General features: G+C 42.8%; 1 protein-coding gene across 2 annotated transcripts in view; it reads left to right on the forward strand.

Annotated features, from left to right (window-relative positions):
* LOC129733952 (uncharacterized) overlaps positions 1–12,596 on the forward strand; it is a 160,506-nt gene extending 147,910 nt beyond the window's left edge. For both annotated transcript variants that reach the window (XM_055695593.1, XM_055695602.1), the window contains 6 exons: positions 243–829; positions 893–1,751; positions 1,819–2,117; positions 2,179–2,463; positions 2,627–11,524; positions 11,584–12,596. In XM_055695593.1, the coding sequence (XP_055551568.1) occupies positions 243–829; positions 893–1,751; positions 1,819–2,117; positions 2,179–2,463; positions 2,627–4,711 (4,115 nt within the window). In that variant the 3' untranslated portion in view covers positions 4,712–11,524; positions 11,584–12,596. The remainder of the gene's footprint in view (positions 1–242; positions 830–892; positions 1,752–1,818; positions 2,118–2,178; positions 2,464–2,626; positions 11,525–11,583) is intronic.
* Positions 12,597–17,918: the final 5,322 nt, after the last annotated feature.

Genomic DNA, 17,918 nt, shown 5'->3' on the forward strand with positions numbered 1-17,918 from the left:
TGCTCTCCTTCAGACAGACAACCAGCGCTGCCTCTGTGAAATATTTCACACACAGCAGAAATGTTTCAAATGCTAATGGTTAAAAATTGTTTACAGAGCAAGTCCATAAAAAATGTCTCAGTTTTGTCATTTTTGATTTGGCGGAAACTCTGCATAAGTGTTCGTATGCACAGTAGTACGAGAGCTCGACATCGCTTGTATGAAAAAGTTACTACAACTAGTCTCTTCTTATCATTTTCCAGCCTCCACAATGCCAAGCACAACATCCGCCGCGTCTTCCCCGGCGCTATCCGTGGCCCTAAGCCCGGGATCAATCTCTCTTGCGGCAGCAAACGCGCCCCCCTGCTCGGCTAGCCCGTCGCCCTCGATCTCGTCGGAACCGTTCTCTCGACTATCGCGCTGGTTCTCGATACGTCGCGGTTCGATGAACCAGTACGACGTGAAGGGTCACAGTCACAACAGCGGCGGGGGTTCGAGCGTCGGTTCGGTTTCCGCTGGCGGAAAAGAGAATCGCCGCAACAGCATCGACCACGTTGATTCGACTGGATCACTATTCGGGGGCCCCGGAAGCCGATACGACGGTAGCAAGCTGGCAATGGGGAAAGTTATGGAAGCCGACGAAGATCCACTGCAGCTGGTCCTGGACAGTTTCGCTATGACACGCGGTGCAGGCGGAGAGTCAAAAACGACCGAAAGGCGGCACATCCCGGTCGCACTGCCGCCGGCTCCGGCTGGACTGACCCAGCAACAGCTCAAACGAAGACTGATCGTAGCTGCCATTGTTCACAGTGAGAATTCGTATGTAGCCTCTCTTCAACGTTTGGTTAATGTGAGTACCCCTAGCGATGTTTGTTAACGACCCATATATAATCAAGATTTCCCTATACAACAGGAATACAAACGACCCCTGGAGGAAAGTAATCCGCCCATTCTGAACCCATCAAAAACTGCCATTTTATTTCACCGCTTGCCCGAGATTCTTCAGCTGCACACCCTTTTCCGTATATCACTAGCCGACTATATACAAAGCTGGGATAACGAGGAAAAGATTGGCGATGTTTTCGTGGCCACTTTCAGCAAATCGCTAGTCCTGGACGTTTACAGTGGTTTCATCAACAACTTCTCGATTGCCATGGACCTGGCGCGAATGGAAGCGAAGCGAAAGTCAGCGCTGTCGGATTTTCTCAAAGTGAAACAGATTAGCTCCCACGATCGGCTGTCCTTTTTCGGGCTAATGGTGAAACCGGTCCAACGGTTTCCCCAGTTTATACTCTTCCTGCAAGATTTGCTCAAGTACACCCCCCAGGGACACCACGATCGGATGTCGCTTCAACTGGCACTAACTCAGCTGGAATCGCTGGCGGAAATGTTGAACGAGCGAAAGCGGGAAGCTGAACAGTTCCAAGCATTCAAGGAAATGCTGGAAAATATTAGCGGAACGTTCAACATTCGTTCGCTGGTATCGGGCGGAACGTCCGACACTGCGATCAACAGTAACAATACTCGTTATTTGCTCCGGGAGGATAACGTTACCCAGCTGGAGTTCAATCAGTCCGGGTACATTGTGAAGAGCAAGAAACGCCGGCTGCTGCTGTTGAACGACAAGGTACTGTGCGTTTCCGTTGCTCCCAAGCAATCGCACGAGTTCGGTTCCTCGGAGAAGCTCACCTTCAAGTGGATGCACCCGGTGCAGGACGTAGAAATTGTGGACAACAACCAGTCAATCACGCTTTCCCGGATACTGACGGCCGGTAAGCAGGCAGAAACCTATTATTTTTGTAAAAAGATTTATTTATTTTCATTTTTCTCCCTTGAAAGGAATGAAACGTGGTAATAGTCTCAAGTCCAACTCGAGCTTCGATTCACCCCACCTGAGTTCGGCTGGCCTATCGGCGGGCGGCACAATGAACAGCTCATTCGGCAGTGGCTCCGGTGGAACGTTGCCCGGTACCGGCAGCGAAGCGGATAATTTGTGCGGCGAGATGAACGATCTAATGCACGACTACGAGGTGATGTCGCGCATCAACGATCTGGTCGGAACGCTCAAAGGAAGCTACAAGGAGATTAACCTGGGTGTGACGAAGTCCATCCTGGCGGATATCCAAGCGTCGATACAGGTAGAAATGAGTAGTGTGATGTCTTAGGAGTTGAGTCTAATATTGCTTGTTCGAATTACAGAAAAAAGACGAGGAAATCTCCTGGGTAGACTCGTGCTGTCTGCAGTTGGTGCTCAAGAATGCCACCAAGGGTGGCAAGGAGGATCTAACGTACACATTCCAGATCGAAAGCCCCGTGGTGAAAAAGGACTGGATCACTGAGCTACGGTTGGCGCAGCTGGCGCTAGATGCGAATAATTCTCCAGCTTGGCAGATCGGAGCCGAGCAAGAGCAACGGCACTCGCTCGCTAAGATGCCCCTGTTCGTGAAGGCCTATCCGGCGTATAAGTCGCAGCATCAAACCGAGGTTAGTGGATATTTTTTAGTTGCTGCTTTTTTGTCTGCATAATCAATTTTGTTTGGTATTGCGTTTGTTGGATTTGGATTCTTCAAATTTGGGTGGCTTTTTTAAACGAAAATCGAAGTATCGGGCGCTACAACAGGAAACAACTGTGTTTGAATACTTTCAGGTCTGCTGCGGATGTTATTTTTCATCGAACTTGGCTGCATCGGGGGCATATCGGCTCAAGCCGTCAGCGCGTAAACGCCTGAAGCACTCGAATACGTTGTGGATCTGCTCGAGTGACAAGATCAACAGTCACGTAACCATTCTTTCGCACAACAGCGCTCAGCACCAGAGCAACGGTGGATTCGGAGAAGTGGCTAGGTTTAGTTTGGCGGAAACGATCGTCACCTGTATGGAGTACGTAAAGGAAGGCGGTCTGATAACCGGCGACGATATCAGTGCGGATTCGATTTGGATGGGCACAAATAACCATCGCGTGCTGATCTATTCGGCTAGCTTTCCGATCAACGATGAACAGTTGGTTAATCTGTCACTGCCAGGGGTTCCTAGTCAGATTTTGTACTTCAACGAGCGAGTTTATGTGGGTATGACCAACGGAAGCGTTCTGGTGTTCGCGAAAACAGAGGCGGGCATCTGGAGTCTGAATAGTCCGAAAATATTGACAGTTCAAGCGGAACCGATAAGCAGTTTGCTAGCAATCAACAGTAGTGTGTATTTCGCAGCAGGAAAGCACGTTTACGTGATCAATGCCAGAACGAACGAGGTTGAGAAAAACTTCCACATAAAGCACACAAACTCGGCCAACGTCAGCTCGAACATAAACCTACTGGCCCACTCTGGAATCGGCTTGTGGATCTCACTTAAGAACTCCAGTATCATTTGTCTATATCACACGGAAACTTTCAAGCACCTGCAGGATATCAACATTGCGTCAAATGTGTTGCGAGTAACGTCGTCGCACCAGAATCCATCGCGAGAGACAAGTTCTTCGATTCAGGTGACTGCTCTGATGGCTGCCAAAGGAATGCTATGGGTGGGAACAAACGTTGGTATCACGCTTACAATCCCGTTGCCACGACTTGAAGGTGTTCCCATCATCAGCGGTGGGGTCAACATCTCCTATCACGCTCACTTGGGCCCAGTAACTTATCTTCTCCCATTGGTTACAAAGTCTTACCATCCGCTGACACCAACTCAGCCATCCAAAACGGTAGCCATTCAGGACACTCCGGATAACAAATCTACGTCAAACGACACAAAAGAGGAATCACAGGAACAGTCAGCTAAGCAGGAGGATGCGAAAAAACAGAAAGAAACCGCCGCATTAAAGGAACAAATCTGTTCCAGTCCGGTTATTCTTCGTCGTAAAAAACCACCACCGATAGACTCGGGTCGAATGACGAAAACTCTGCCCCGCAACTTGCGCACCAGCAGTGGAGCTTTCTCGCCCTCAATCCACTCAACGCTTTCCTCTTCGTCCCAATATTCGGATCAAGGCTGCGATGTGTACGGTTTGTACAGTGATCTTATTTTCGTCAAGGAAGACATCGAAAATCAGGAAGATCGCAACATCCTGGATCCCAGCTACGATTATCTGCGTCGAAGTGATCCCGACATCGCTGCCATTCCGGCTAAGGTATCCACTCTGGACCGACGGCTGCGAATGAAGGTTAGCAGACCGCGTTCGCTCGATCTTTCCAACTGGTCGATGGAATCGCGTTCGTCCAGCGTTTACACCTCGTCGGGAAGCGACGAAAACGTGGGCAACCGCAGCGGAACCAACAGCAAAAACGTTTCCCGCAACAGCTCCAGCGCTAGTCACAAGATGAACAACTCCGATCTGGATAACATCAACGAAAACGAGGTTGCCCTGTTACAGAAGAAACCGGCAACCGACGCGAATTCCATCGCTCCCAAAGAGTCCATCGTTGCGGTAACGGAAGTCGAAAAGTATCCCGCCACCCATACTGTCAAACGAAAAAAGACCCAGTCGACAAGTGCAGGCGGAGATAATTCTGCCAATGGAAGTGCCCGCAGGACGATCCTTACACTGACTGGGGGTCGAGGTTATGTCAACTGGCGACACATTTGGGAACGAGCGGGTCCAGCGGAAGGCGGTGGAAGTAAATCGGCTACCAATTCCCCACAGAACCATCATCAGAGAACCAATTCGGTGACATCGCTGGCCGGGTTAGGTCAGACCAACTCAACCGATGCTCACATTATTATTTGGGAAAAGAAATTGTAGGTTATCTTCACAATGTGTAAATACGGCTTTGTCCTGGATCAGGCGATACCTTTAAGCTTAAGGTTTCAAAATGTACGCTTTGATGTACAATAGAAAACTGTATCCCAGTGAACTGGCGAAATGCTGCAAAACCGTAAAACCTTATAGGGCAAAAAAAGTTAGGAAGTTGTGATAGAAATCATATTTGTTGTACACATTTCGAATGCATTTCACATTTCATTGAAGCTCTGTGCTAGACTAACAATTCGCTGCATTCCTTCCAACTGAATCGGAAATTATCAAACAGATGTATATTTACCAAATTTCCAATTCCGCTAATGGCATTCAATCACACACACACATATTCATGCAAAAACGCATTCGCGTTTGAGCGATGGAGAGATTTGTTAGTTGTACAAAGCACAGATTCGATCGATTATAAGGAAAAAAGTATGAATTTATTCATTTCACACAGTCTTCTAACAACATTAGAGCGAAAGCAAAACCTCACACAACAAATCAAAGCGGTATTTATTGTTACTTTGTAAGAGCTGCTACCATTTGTTACTCGAAAGATTTCTGATCTGTAAACCAAAAAAGGCATATCTCATACCTTTCCTTCTTCTACTTCTTCCTCTGCTGTCCGGTAAAAAACAGTAATGGTAATGATTAATTTTACAACGAAACAGAACACAGATATAAATCCTTCCATCTTTACTGTATCAAAAACAAGAAAAAAACGTAGAAACATTTGTTAGGATTCTTTTCCAATAGAAAGAGCAAGTTCAAAGTGACTTTGAACGGGTTTTTGGGCTTAATATTGAATAGGCGTAATATTCTATACTAGATTACTACAGTTTGTTAGTTTTTAGTACAAAATAATCCATTTTACCCTTTGTACAGAACTAATACGGCTAAGCTTGCCCTTGAATGGTTTCGAGTTTAGAATCGAGCAACACACATAGTAGGATGCGCGGGAAGGATGAAAGTTTGTCCAAGTTTCGTTCAATGGTTAAGTTGATTATCATTGTTCTTTACTTATTGTTCATTCGCTAATGAATTCTAGAGAATTTCTTATGCAATTCCATCTTTCCGCTTCAGAATCTACTGTATCGTATAACAAGAAAAAATCATTTCTATATATCTCAACTCTTCGCATCATTTAACAATTGTTTGCAAAATATATCTGTAATAGAGAAAAAAAAATCAGAAAACGAAAAATCTCGGTGGCAACAAAAAATTTATCCAGTAATAAAAGGAACTAGATGTTCACTATTTGTAAAAAGCGAAAATCAAATACCCGCTGTGTTGCCTACTCAATTGACACTCATATATCACTACCAACACCATCCGGAAGGCAAATCGGAAGACGCATGATAATCTCCAGCATGGTTTCAATCTAGATCTTCTAAAGAGTGTGCATGTTAGTCTGTCATCTTACATATTGATAACTGAAATCTCGCCAAACATGTGAAAAGGGCCTATGTGCCATATGTAAACAAGCCACAATTTCACGTTTTTTGACGAATACAAGCTTAATCTGCCCATACAAATAAGATTTGTTGATTAAAAAAACTTCTTTTATCAACAAATCTCATTTGTAGGGATAGATTACGCTTGTATTAATCACAAAATGAGAAAATTCGGCTTGTTTACAAATGGCACATGGGCCCTTTTCACATGTTTGGCGAGAAATGGTTGCAATTCATCTTCACGTCTATACATTTGTGCATCAGAAGAATTGATGGGAAATAAAAAATCGGTTCAACTTCAAGTGTGTACAAGTACAAGTCTGTACGGAAGCAGAATATATGCAGCGATTTTCAAGGTAGGTATTGTAAAAGAAAAATAAAATGTTTAAAAAATAATTATTATTTTATCTCTAATATGTTACAGATTTCTCTCACTGAAGTCTACTTATGTCCATTTTCTTTCAAATATAATAAAGAAATAAATTAATCTGTTTTGTCGTTATCATCTCAAAAACAAATGTTGCACTCGTTTATTTGGTTCTAAACAGCGATCAAAAGAAATAAAAGTGCAATGTCGGGACCTTATTTCTATATTGCGGTTCTTTTCTAAAAGCCGCAGACCATCAAATAAGTTGCGCGCAACAGAGTTGTGCGCCTGTCAAAAATACATTTCGCTTCTTGTGAGTAAGGTTACAAGCGTATTATTGCCCATGTGTGTTTTTTTTTCTTTTATGACAAATATGTTTCCACATGTAAAACGTATTTTTTTATGTTGAAAGCAATCGTCTGGTGCAGTAAACAATAGAATTTAACAGACCTACTTGTCTAACAGTATATTAAATGGGCTTAAAATATTTGAATGTATGTTCAATTATACATATTATACCCTGGCGCACAATTCAATGACAGAAAAATAAATCAACAATATGCTGAAATTTCTCGAGAATCACAATACCAGCTAAAAACTTCATGGCTAACCTCATTGACGCACGTCTCTAATGTAATGTATGTCTCTTCAGCAACTTCAGCACAGTTCTTCTCACCCGTCGCTCGCTGGCACTAAGCGGACACTCTTTGGACGTGGTTGTCGCAGTTGTACCCAGGCATGCGTTCGAATATTCCGGCGTGCAAAATAGGTACCACAGATAGCCATGCCGCTCACTGCAGCAAAGTCTCAGGCCTCTTTCTCTACCAATTACAGGGTGGAAGCACACTTTCTGCCCGACCTGAGCATTTGCAACTCCGATGTCGACAGTACTCCTTCTCTTTATCGGATTTTTCATTGGTCGATGCGTAAACATTGAGGAGTTTGCCCATAATTCTCAAGACTCACTGTACCTCATCTTGGACCTAATCAGTCTTGTTAGTTTCGCAGGAAAGCCATTTTCGTCCATTACTTTCCATAACTCTACACAGTCGATATCGTGAGTGGCCTGAAAATCGATAAATAGGTAATGCGTGGGAACTTTTTTTTTCCTGTATGAACTTTCTCACTGCGACCAGAATCATAGATCTATTGTGAGATATGCCCGGGTGGCTGCTGTATCCCGCACTTCTGTTAATAGCAATACCTCTATTGAGAAGTGGCATGCTTATTTTTATTGTTCATCAGTGCTGGTGTGTAATGTGCTACTCTTCCTTTACACGCTTACTGTTCTACTATACCGATACTCGTTCCTCTTGCCAAATATCACCAATTATAATTCCCTGGAGAAGTTTCGTCGTGCGTCCTTCTGGCCAGTTTTATTGATAAGAGGGACTTATTTTTTGTTAAGAGGAAGTCACGCAAAGGTATTTGTAGATTTCAGCGGAAAGGAAGGGTAACTGGGTGGGGAGCCTGAGAATAAACCCCTGCTTAAGTCCTTTTTGACATCGGATGGCCTGGTTCTACTAAGATTCGAACCCACGACCATCCGCTTGACAAAGCGGACTCTGTAACCTTGAGGCTACGCAGCTCCCGTGGGAACTTGGTATTCGGCTTAGTTCCAGAGGATCTGCCGCAGCGATTTGGTCCGTTTGTCAAACAGCCATCCACAAAACCGGATTGATAACTTTCCACAAATCTTCGTGCTAGCGGCGAGAAACGGTGATCTGGGAGAACACTTTGTAGGCTGTGTTAAGAATCGTGGTCGCTCGTTATATCCCTCTCAAGCGCTATGCTGACGAAGGCGGCTCTACTCAAAACTCACTATTTCAGATGAACACTCGGGATGCTGGTTCCGTCGGGTGATGTATCGGTGAAATTCACTCGTGCACTCTCGCCACTGTGCCACATCGTTGCTTAGTGGTATTCTCGGGGGCAGTGATGGAAATGAGACAAATATGATGCCATCCTCGTTTAGTCTCGATCTGTACAAATCCTGTCGTATAGTAGACCGCGATTAAACTTGAATCCTCTCAATCCATAATAAAATGATGATATGGTGCATAGGTTTTTGGGAGAAAACAGACACATGATTAGACTACATCAGCTCTGAGAAGCGATTCGATCGTTGTGTTTGTCTCTTCATACGCCGGTCGTTAGGGGAAGACAGGATGCAACAAGAGAATATCATGTCGCCTGAGTAGCAGCAGAGGTGTGGTGCGGTGAGAGGGAAAGTGTGCTGGAATGGACTACTTCGGAAGCGGTTAGGTTGAGCGTAGGAGAAAAAAATCTTATTCATTAGTCATATACAGGGTTGCCAATGTTCCAGTTTAAACTGGATTCCTCCAGTTTTTTTCAAGTGATCCAGTCAAACAGTTTATTCCCAAAATCTTCCAGTTTTTTCAGATATTTGCCAGTTTTATCCAGATTTTTATTCACTCAAGCTCCGATTGGTTTTCGGAAATATTTTTAAAACGGAAATTTTGTAGATTGATACATTATTATGACAATTCTTAACACAGGGTGGCGAAAAAATTTTCAAAATAAAATTCCCTGATTTTTCCTGAAATTCATCAATTTCCCTGATGTTTTTCAGCATTCGGCACAAAAAAGTACAACGCAAATCCGAAATCACAGTGAACAAAGTATTCAATCGGATATGAAACCCAACAGTAGATGTCCCGAATTAACCTTTTGCGCTGAAAAAATCAGTTTTTGTACTAAAAAGCCGCTTAAAAAATCGCTTTTTGTTTTGAAAAATTTTCCCTGAATGTTCAGTGATCAAAAAATGAATTCCCTGACATTCCTCGATTTTTCAGGTTTTTGCAGGTTTTTGACACCCTGTAACAGCATTTTCAGTATACCATCTTCTCGCACGAAACACGGTCAAATAAAAGACGGCATGACATGGTTGAGATAAAACCAAACAAATAGATTTTACCAGACCATAAAAAAAATCTTCTATTTATTTTCTGTTGCGTAGCAGTTAAAAAAATGTTAGAGGACTTAAATACCAAAAGATAGCGAAGTCAGGAATAATTGAAATTTAAACTTCACTGATGTAACGGAAGGAAATGTTGCGTTAATACTTTTGTTAAATATAAAAGCAAATGGAAAAGCTGTATATCTTAATTTTGAGATAGATTGATTGCGTAATTTTAAATTTTGCTGCTGTTAGAGGAAATTTTTCAGTGCATAATTTTAACAAAATGTAAGCCCAGAACAAAACATTTCTGATTAGAATGAGTAATTTTTTGCGAAGAGTTTTCGCTTTAGTTGCTGTATTCAAAACTGACACTGGATTCAATCCCCGTAACAGAAAAGCTCTTCCACAATCTTTTTTTTTCTTTTTTCTAAATTTAGTTGGAATCCAGTTTTTTCTTCAACCTTTTTCCAGTTAAATCGAAAATTTTATTGGCAACTCTGGTCATATATAACGAATATAATACGAGCTATTCGCTTCGTGTAACTGGGATTGGGTTGTGCTCATTGAGAACCACGTGTTGTAGTTCTCACTAATGACAAGAAATGTATCATAAGAAATAAAGCAGAGAGGTTCACTGGCGGTTTTGAGACTCTTATTGTCTCGGGCCAATAAACACAAACTTCAACAACAACAACAAAGCAAAGAGCGTGCACCATCACCGATACTTTGTTATTCGCATACTGACGACCATGTCAACGCATTTTGGACTTACTTTAAATGTATTCAAAATCGCTAGAGGTGATTTTTTTCCATCGCTGCTCGGGGGACTGGCTGCCAGAGCCTGTTCAATTAACAATTATCAGGTTATAGTGACGCTTTGACCCGTCACTTTCAATTGAAAAGCTTTTGTATCATTCTCAAGCTCTTCGTGAGTCACATGAAAACAACTCGGAAGTTCTTGCTTTGATTTTGACAACTGAAGGGCTAGAAACTGATACAAATGCGTTTCAATTGAAAGGAAAGATTATCACCGGCACTCTCACATGACGATTCTTAATCGAAAATGACAATGAGCGCTAACAGAGACAGGGGGCTTCCATACAGTACTTCGCGCAAATATATGGACGAGGGAGAAAAGAAAACCGTGATGATATGAAACGGAGAACACCAAAACTAGTTTCACAATGCGAAGTGGTTACGCAGCGCCAGTGATAAACAGCGAAAAAAAATCCGAAATATTGATCGGAATTTGCGTGACGTTTTTATTGGATGCCATTATTGGCGTTTTAACTGCGGCTTGCGGTATTAGAGAACTATCATCAAATGACGCGATGCGGTGCTAGTTTCAATTGAGACGCTGAAGGAAATGAAAGAGTCTCTCTCTCCGTCACTCTCTCCGTCGGATTGAAGGTATTGATAACAATTTGAGACAGCTCACAGCCTAGACATCACCCGGAGATTATGTATGCGAGAAGGCTATCGTAACTTCCGTGCCTGTAAGCAACCAAACAGGGCAGGGAAGCAAAATCTGATTATCAGATCACAGAGAAATAATATTTAGAATTTATATGAAGGTAAGTTTGAACATAAGAAAAAATGTGATTGATGATTGATTGTGATTGTGATTGATTGGTTACAAAAGTAAAGAGCCAAGCGAAATTTTCATTCGTCATATAATCAGGTACAGTGTTGCAATTAAAATAAAACAAAAACTAATAGACCTTTTTTTGCAGATATGGAAACCATTTGCTGGCTAAAATCCTCTCGTATAAACCGCTGTTTGTTGTAATAATTGTTCAGTTTTGAAAACAAATTTCCCTTCACCTTTTGTTTCAGAATTTTTAACTTGATCAGTGAATATATTTATTTTTCGAATTTATATTTTCCACAAAAAAAAAAACTAGGGTGTCTTCATTTTCAACCTGGTGCAGTGGACTCCGATTAAGTACCTCGGTTATTCGTACCCGCTGTGGGCTCACGCGTTCGGATGGTTTACCGCTCTCTCCTCGATGTTGTGCATTCCCGGTTACATGATCTGGCTGTGGAGAAACACCCCCGGCGATCGGGCCAACGTAAGTCAACGCACAACAACCAACTAGTATTCGAATAATTCGAAAATTTTATTTTTCAGAAAATTCGACTGATCGTCAGAATCGAGGACAGTGTCGCCCAGCTGCGGGAAAGAATGAAGAACGATCAGGAGAAAGCTATGGAACTTTAAGAGGAGCGTTATATTACTAAATCAACGAGAAAAGCGATTCCGAGCAACCTTAAACTGAAACGAAAAAAAACTTTGCTTTCTTTACAAACGCCCTCTTTTTCGCTAGTATATTTCACCCAGTCAGTGATTCTTTAAGAAAAAAATGGAAATTTAAATCAGCCTCAAAACTCCTCACCTCTCCTCAGCACACAGTTGTTAACTCCCTCGCGAATCTTCTCATTCAGTTTCGGTCCATAGCGTAATGTGACGATTGTTAATTACACTAATTGTATGATGTATTGATGAGAGTTTTAATTTATTTTAGTAAATATTTTACTAACAGATATAGAAAAAAAACTTTGCCCCTAACTTTCTAAGCGTACGCGAGCACACATAGAACCATTATCACGGAAACACGAGCACACACACACGCTTCCATTTATTGTTAGCTTTATTATCGAATGTTATTTTTAGCGTGAAGCTGTCTGGTGTCTATATAGGACGCGAAGAGTTAGGCTCCGGATCAAACTATCTAGAGTTAGGTTAAAACGAGATAACAATTAACGTTAAGTTTGTTTCGCACGCTAAGACACAATCCCACCAATCGCTGGTTTCATTCTACCTGGAAGGAACAAAATTGCCTACATTTTAATACATTTCAAAACCAAAATTTTAATTGAATTTATTGTAGAGGAAATCTGACCCGAATTGAAAAATTGCTGCATTTTGAGATAGAGTGGAACCGGCCACAGTATCACTACCAGCAAATCGTTAGAGCGCACCAGATGCTTGGAATCGACTAGTAACCTTAAATTAGAGTTATTTATGGCAGGATAGCATATTGATTGCACACCGGTGTGGCGCAAGCCACGTGTGGATCCAGGAAGCGAAAACGACACTTGCAACACCTTCTTCACTACCAAATAAAATGTGTGATTTTTAAGGACACTGAGTAGATAATTGGTCCGAAATTTTCCTGCACAGTTCTATCGTTTTTATTTTGTCTTTTCTTTTTTATGTTAAATAGGTAAGCATCTAGCGTATCGCAGGAAAAGAAAGCATGGAGCAAACTGAACAGAAGACTGCGTTATGCTTTTGTCACGAATCACAATTGATTCTCTTCAACTGTTAGAATAATGACTACGTCATCAGCATAACCAAAGACTTCGTAGCTAAGCTGCGATAGCTTGTTAAGGAGAACGTCAACCGCCAGTGTCCCCAGTGATGTAAAGAGAGCTCATCCTTCAAAACACTCTTTGATTAGCTCTACTGTAACAGAAAGCATTGCTTGAATTCAGCCGATTGTAGTATTGTCGACTCTTTTATTTTGTAGAACCGTGTGGATGGGTTGTGTTATTGAAGGATTCCGTAGTTAGGACTAAGGTATTCAAGCAGGTACTCACATCGTGTGTTGACATCCGAACTGCCCACCATTTCTTGTTTGCCATTAGTCGTTGGAACTTCTACTTGTTTTTCCTTGTTGGGGACATTATACCACTGCGAGCAGTACTTTGATCTATTGTGGTGTGTCCTCTTTTGCTTTAAGCCTTTTCTATAGGCAACTTCTATGCTGCCGCTCCAAGCATAACTGTCTCAGCGTCCATAAGGTTGGCACAGAATATGGGACAGTCATGCTTGGAGCGGCAGTATATGTTTCAATAGTCACTATCTTTATTGAAGGCATTTTCCCAATGTGGTATTATGTAACGAATAAAATTTAAAACACTGTTCGGAGAACTAGCCCATATTACCCTGTTTGGTGAATATCGCTGGGCATTCACACAGCAAACGATGAGCACTTTCACTCTCTGAGCAACAGAAGCGACAATTGTCATTCTCAAGCCTTTCTATTAGCTTTAGATGATATTTACTCGGACAGTGACCAGTGATCAGTCCAGCATAAGTACTAACATCCTTCTTTGAAAGGTTCAACAATTTTTGTGCAATCGAAGCGTTGGGCTTGATGTATCGTGTTGCATGATGATCTATTATAGGTAGTGCTATCCCAGTTCAGCAGCACCTGACCTTCCTATTTTGATAGCTCCATCTTTAGTGCACTAAAGGAAACCACACAGAATGGTTCAGGACCGATAAGTGTCGTGGCTGATCCAGCTCTTGCTAGTTCATCCGCCTATTCATTTCCTTCGATGCCAGTGTCCAGGAACCCAGTGAAGGTTTACCTTGTTACGTGTTGCTAGTTGCTGAAGCATTTTAATACATTCCCAAACGAATTTGGAAGTGCAAGTAACTGATTTCAAAGCATTCAAGGCTGTTTGACTACCAGAAAATATACATATATGAGCATTTCGATATTTCCTTTTTAAGCAGATCGAGGCACATTCCAAAATGGCATAGATTTCAGCTTGGAAAACCATGTGCCCATCGCCACTGAAAAACTTACTCCAGTGCCTGATATGCCAGCACATACTTGATTTCCCATTTTCGAGCCGCCAGTGTAAAAATTATAGAGCCTGCTCGAGTGTTGGGCCCTCCATATTCCCATTCATTACGACTTGGGTCGAAAACATTAAATAAATGGTTGAAATTATACTTTTTTCCACCAAATCTTCATTTTTTAGTAATAGAGGATTTATATAACCATTTGGGTCTCCTTCAAAAAGATCTTTTGTGCGCATCTAGTTGAATAGTTTGGGATAAGAGCAATTCAGAGCTTTGGAAGGAGTGGTACTCATTGCCCCTGTAACAGCAGTAGTAGCAAGCCTTTCCAGTTTTTCGAACTTGAGTTGAGTCTTTTTTTCTTCGGTTTTGGCCACCATATCAATGCTGCATATGTTATTCTGGGTTTTACTATAGCCGAGTAATTCCAATTTATCATTCTAGGCTCAAGCCCCCATTTTTTCCCCATTGTCCTTTTGCAAGCCCAAAAAGCACAGGAAGCCTTGTTTAGGACTTGTGTTACGTGTGCATTCCAGAGAAGCTTCCAGGATTACTCCAGGATATTTAACTTCCATGGAGACTATCAACTATCATGCCGAGGATTGAGACAAGGTGATGGACTCTCTTGTTTGCTTTTTAACATCGCCCTCGACGGTGTTATACGAAAAACGGGCATCGACACGAGTGGTACGATTTTTACGTTCAGCTTGACGGCTTCGCTGATGGCTTCGACATCATAGCACGAAACTTTGCGACGGTGGAGGAAACCTACACCAGACTAAAAGCGGGAGCTAAGCGTATTGGACTGCTGATCAATGCGTCGAAAACTAAGTATATGAAGGGAAGAGGTTCCAAGGAGAACAATGTCAGCCTCCCACCCCGGATCACCATAGACGACGATGAGCTTGAGGAGGTAGACGAGTTCGTGTACTTAGGATCGCTGACAACAACACCAGCAAGGAGATCCGGAGACGCATTTCAGCGGGAAATCGTGCCTACTTTGCACTTCGTAAAACAATGAGATCCAATCGAGTGCGCCGCCGTACAAAGTTAAAGCTGTACAAAACACTAGTTAGACCGGTAGTCCTCTATGGGCTAGAGACGACAACACTGCTCTCAGAGGACCTCAACGCCCTTGGAGTTTTCGAACGGAAGGTGCTGCGAACCATCTACGGTAGAGTACAGACTGAAGACGGAGAATGGCGTAGACGCATGAACCATGAGCTGCACGCGCTGCTAGGAGAGACCCCCATTGCACATCTGATCAAAGTTAACAGATTGTGTTGGGCCGGACACGTCCCAAGGATGCCGGACGACAACCCGGTGAAAACGACCCTTTTCAGTAACCCCTCCGGCACCAGGAACAGAGGAGCACAGCGTACACGATGGCTTGATCAGATTGACAGTGACCTACGAGTGATAAGACGATTGGGAGCATGGCGCCATACAGCCCAGAACCGAGTGGAATGGAGACGACTACTTGGTACAGCACGAGCCACCCCGGCTCTAACCTGCTAGGTGTGTGTGTGGAGACTCTCAACGGAACTCTTTTTAAATAAACTATGTTGAGATTAGTTTTTTTTTTCTTTTTGTAAATAAGTGTAGCCTTGGAAGGATCTATGTTTAGTCCTTCTCTTCTACACCACGAGAGCGTACAGTTTAAAGCTAATTGCATTCGTTCTGAGATAATGCCATCGAATTTACACGGACTATGACAACCACGTCATCTGCAAAACCGATCACTTCGAACCCCAGTGACTCTAAGTTTTTCAAAAGATCGTTTACTACTAAGGACCATTGAAGTGGGGAAAGAAAGAATTTGCCTTAGCAATAAACTCCGCTCTGGTTTGCCGCCGAGCTGTAGGGATATACCCTCGTAAACGGCTTACTTTATATGTCCTTGTTAAAGCAGGTACTAATTTACCTTTGCATTTTTGCAGAAGTATTGGGTAAATTCCGTCAACTCCTGGAGATTAGAATGGTGCAAATGAGTCAATAGCCCATTCTACTCTAGAGACTGTGAAAAATTTGTTGCTTAGACTTTCAGCCCCGTTTTTGGATAATTTTGGTCCAAGTGCCACTTAGTCTAGTTTCTGCATTTTCGAACTTCTAGTGCTATTGAAACCAAATCCCGTTCGATTAATTCTTTGATGGAAACAAATTTATTGTTTTTGTCAACATAATTGCGGTCCTAGCTTTTGCCTTAAGGAGACGACGCGTCCTTCATCGGATATAATGAAGTTCCGATTGGCGGACGATTACCATGTTGGCGGATTGCGGCTCTGAGGGTTACTTCTCTTTCGATGGAATCTTCTTCGCTATCGCTAAATTGTATCGTGAAGGTGATAGTACACTCCCTGAGGGAATGTCCGAACGTACTGAGCCTGTGTTACAAGACTTTCTGCCAACCTGCTGCTAACAATTCAGTAGGAAGCTCTGATGGTTGGCAAATTGTTGGTCTAACTCCACGATCAGTTTGACCGTTTTACTAGTAATGTTGCGATGGCATAGTCGTCACACACGTGTGGAGAAACCGTCGTTCTGGTTTTGGAGTAGACGAAGAATTCTTATGTCTGTGGTGCCCACATTTCAAACAATCTATGAATTTTGGGGCCTTTGGTCCTCCGTGTGAAAGACACGAAGGTGTGCTAATTGTGTCTAATTATGTCTAACGTTATCGATCGTTTTTTAGTCGCCAGCTTCTAAATTAGGGCCTGAGGGCGGGTGATTTCTGGTCCGCGACGTAGTCAAGAATGGCTTCGCGAACAGTATTTAACCGTTCAAGGGTAACTAGAAAAGCTGGATGGTCGTACAGTACAGATAGTCGTCTAGAAAGATAGGCATCTTTCTGCACGGGTCGCATTACATTTTTAAGGGTTTGACCATGCTTAAGAGCTATTAGAACCATCCTCCTTTCCAGGGGCTTCGGACCTCGGCTCCAATTCTCAATAATTAAGGGCTATTCGTACAGGCTCAAGTTTTAACACTAAAGTGAACCGTCCCAAGCGGAGTTACGCTGAAGTCACCAGGCCTAATATTCTCTTACATGTTATCATGTACGATGTAGTACCTCACTCCGAATAAAAATTGTATAATTTAAGTAATACCTGTTGAGCAACTTATTTATTTAGCACGCTTTCGTTCTTACATCAACACCCATAATAATAATATTTCTCTCAGACCCGTACGTCAGGGCTGCATTGGTACATCGAATCACTCACAGCAACAGGGTCATACTTGGCTACCACATCTCCCCTTTTTTCCGAAATAGAACCTTATAACTGATAGTCGTCAAATCGGGCTGGTCTCTTCTTTGTACGTCCCGGGCGCGAAGATACACGATCTTCGGATGTCTCCTCTGGCTCGAAACCGTAAAAATCGTCTTTAAATGATTCATGGCCTTGTTTATAGCCTTGGCTACGTTCACGTCCACTCAAGGGCTCGGGATCAGGATCAAGGATGTTTCCCGTCGACAACTCATCAAATTCTGCTGTGACTTCAGAACTACCAATCTTCTTCAGGTGAGCGGTATTCTTGTCATACAGTTTACCACTTTCAGGATCTTTCACGGTGACCCGAGGTCCAGATTTACATACCACCTCGTATCTCTTGGGATTGAATGATGTTTGCAACTTGTTACCTGGTAGAAGATTTTGCATCAATACTGTATCACCCGCATCTATCGACGATTTCTTTGCTTTCCGCCGTACATCTTCGCAATTCTTTCCCTTAATTTTCAACTACATGTCTCTGTCCGCAAAGTCTGTTTGTGGAGGCGCTGTTTCAATATCCGCGAGTGCTGGAATCTTCGATCGGATTGTCCGACCATATAATAACTCTGTCGGTGTACGACCAGTAACGGAGAGGTA

The sequence above is a fragment of the Wyeomyia smithii genome, chromosome 1 (assembly GCF_029784165.1).
Source record: "Wyeomyia smithii strain HCP4-BCI-WySm-NY-G18 chromosome 1, ASM2978416v1, whole genome shotgun sequence".
Lineage (NCBI taxonomy): Eukaryota > Metazoa > Arthropoda > Insecta > Diptera > Culicidae > Wyeomyia > Wyeomyia smithii.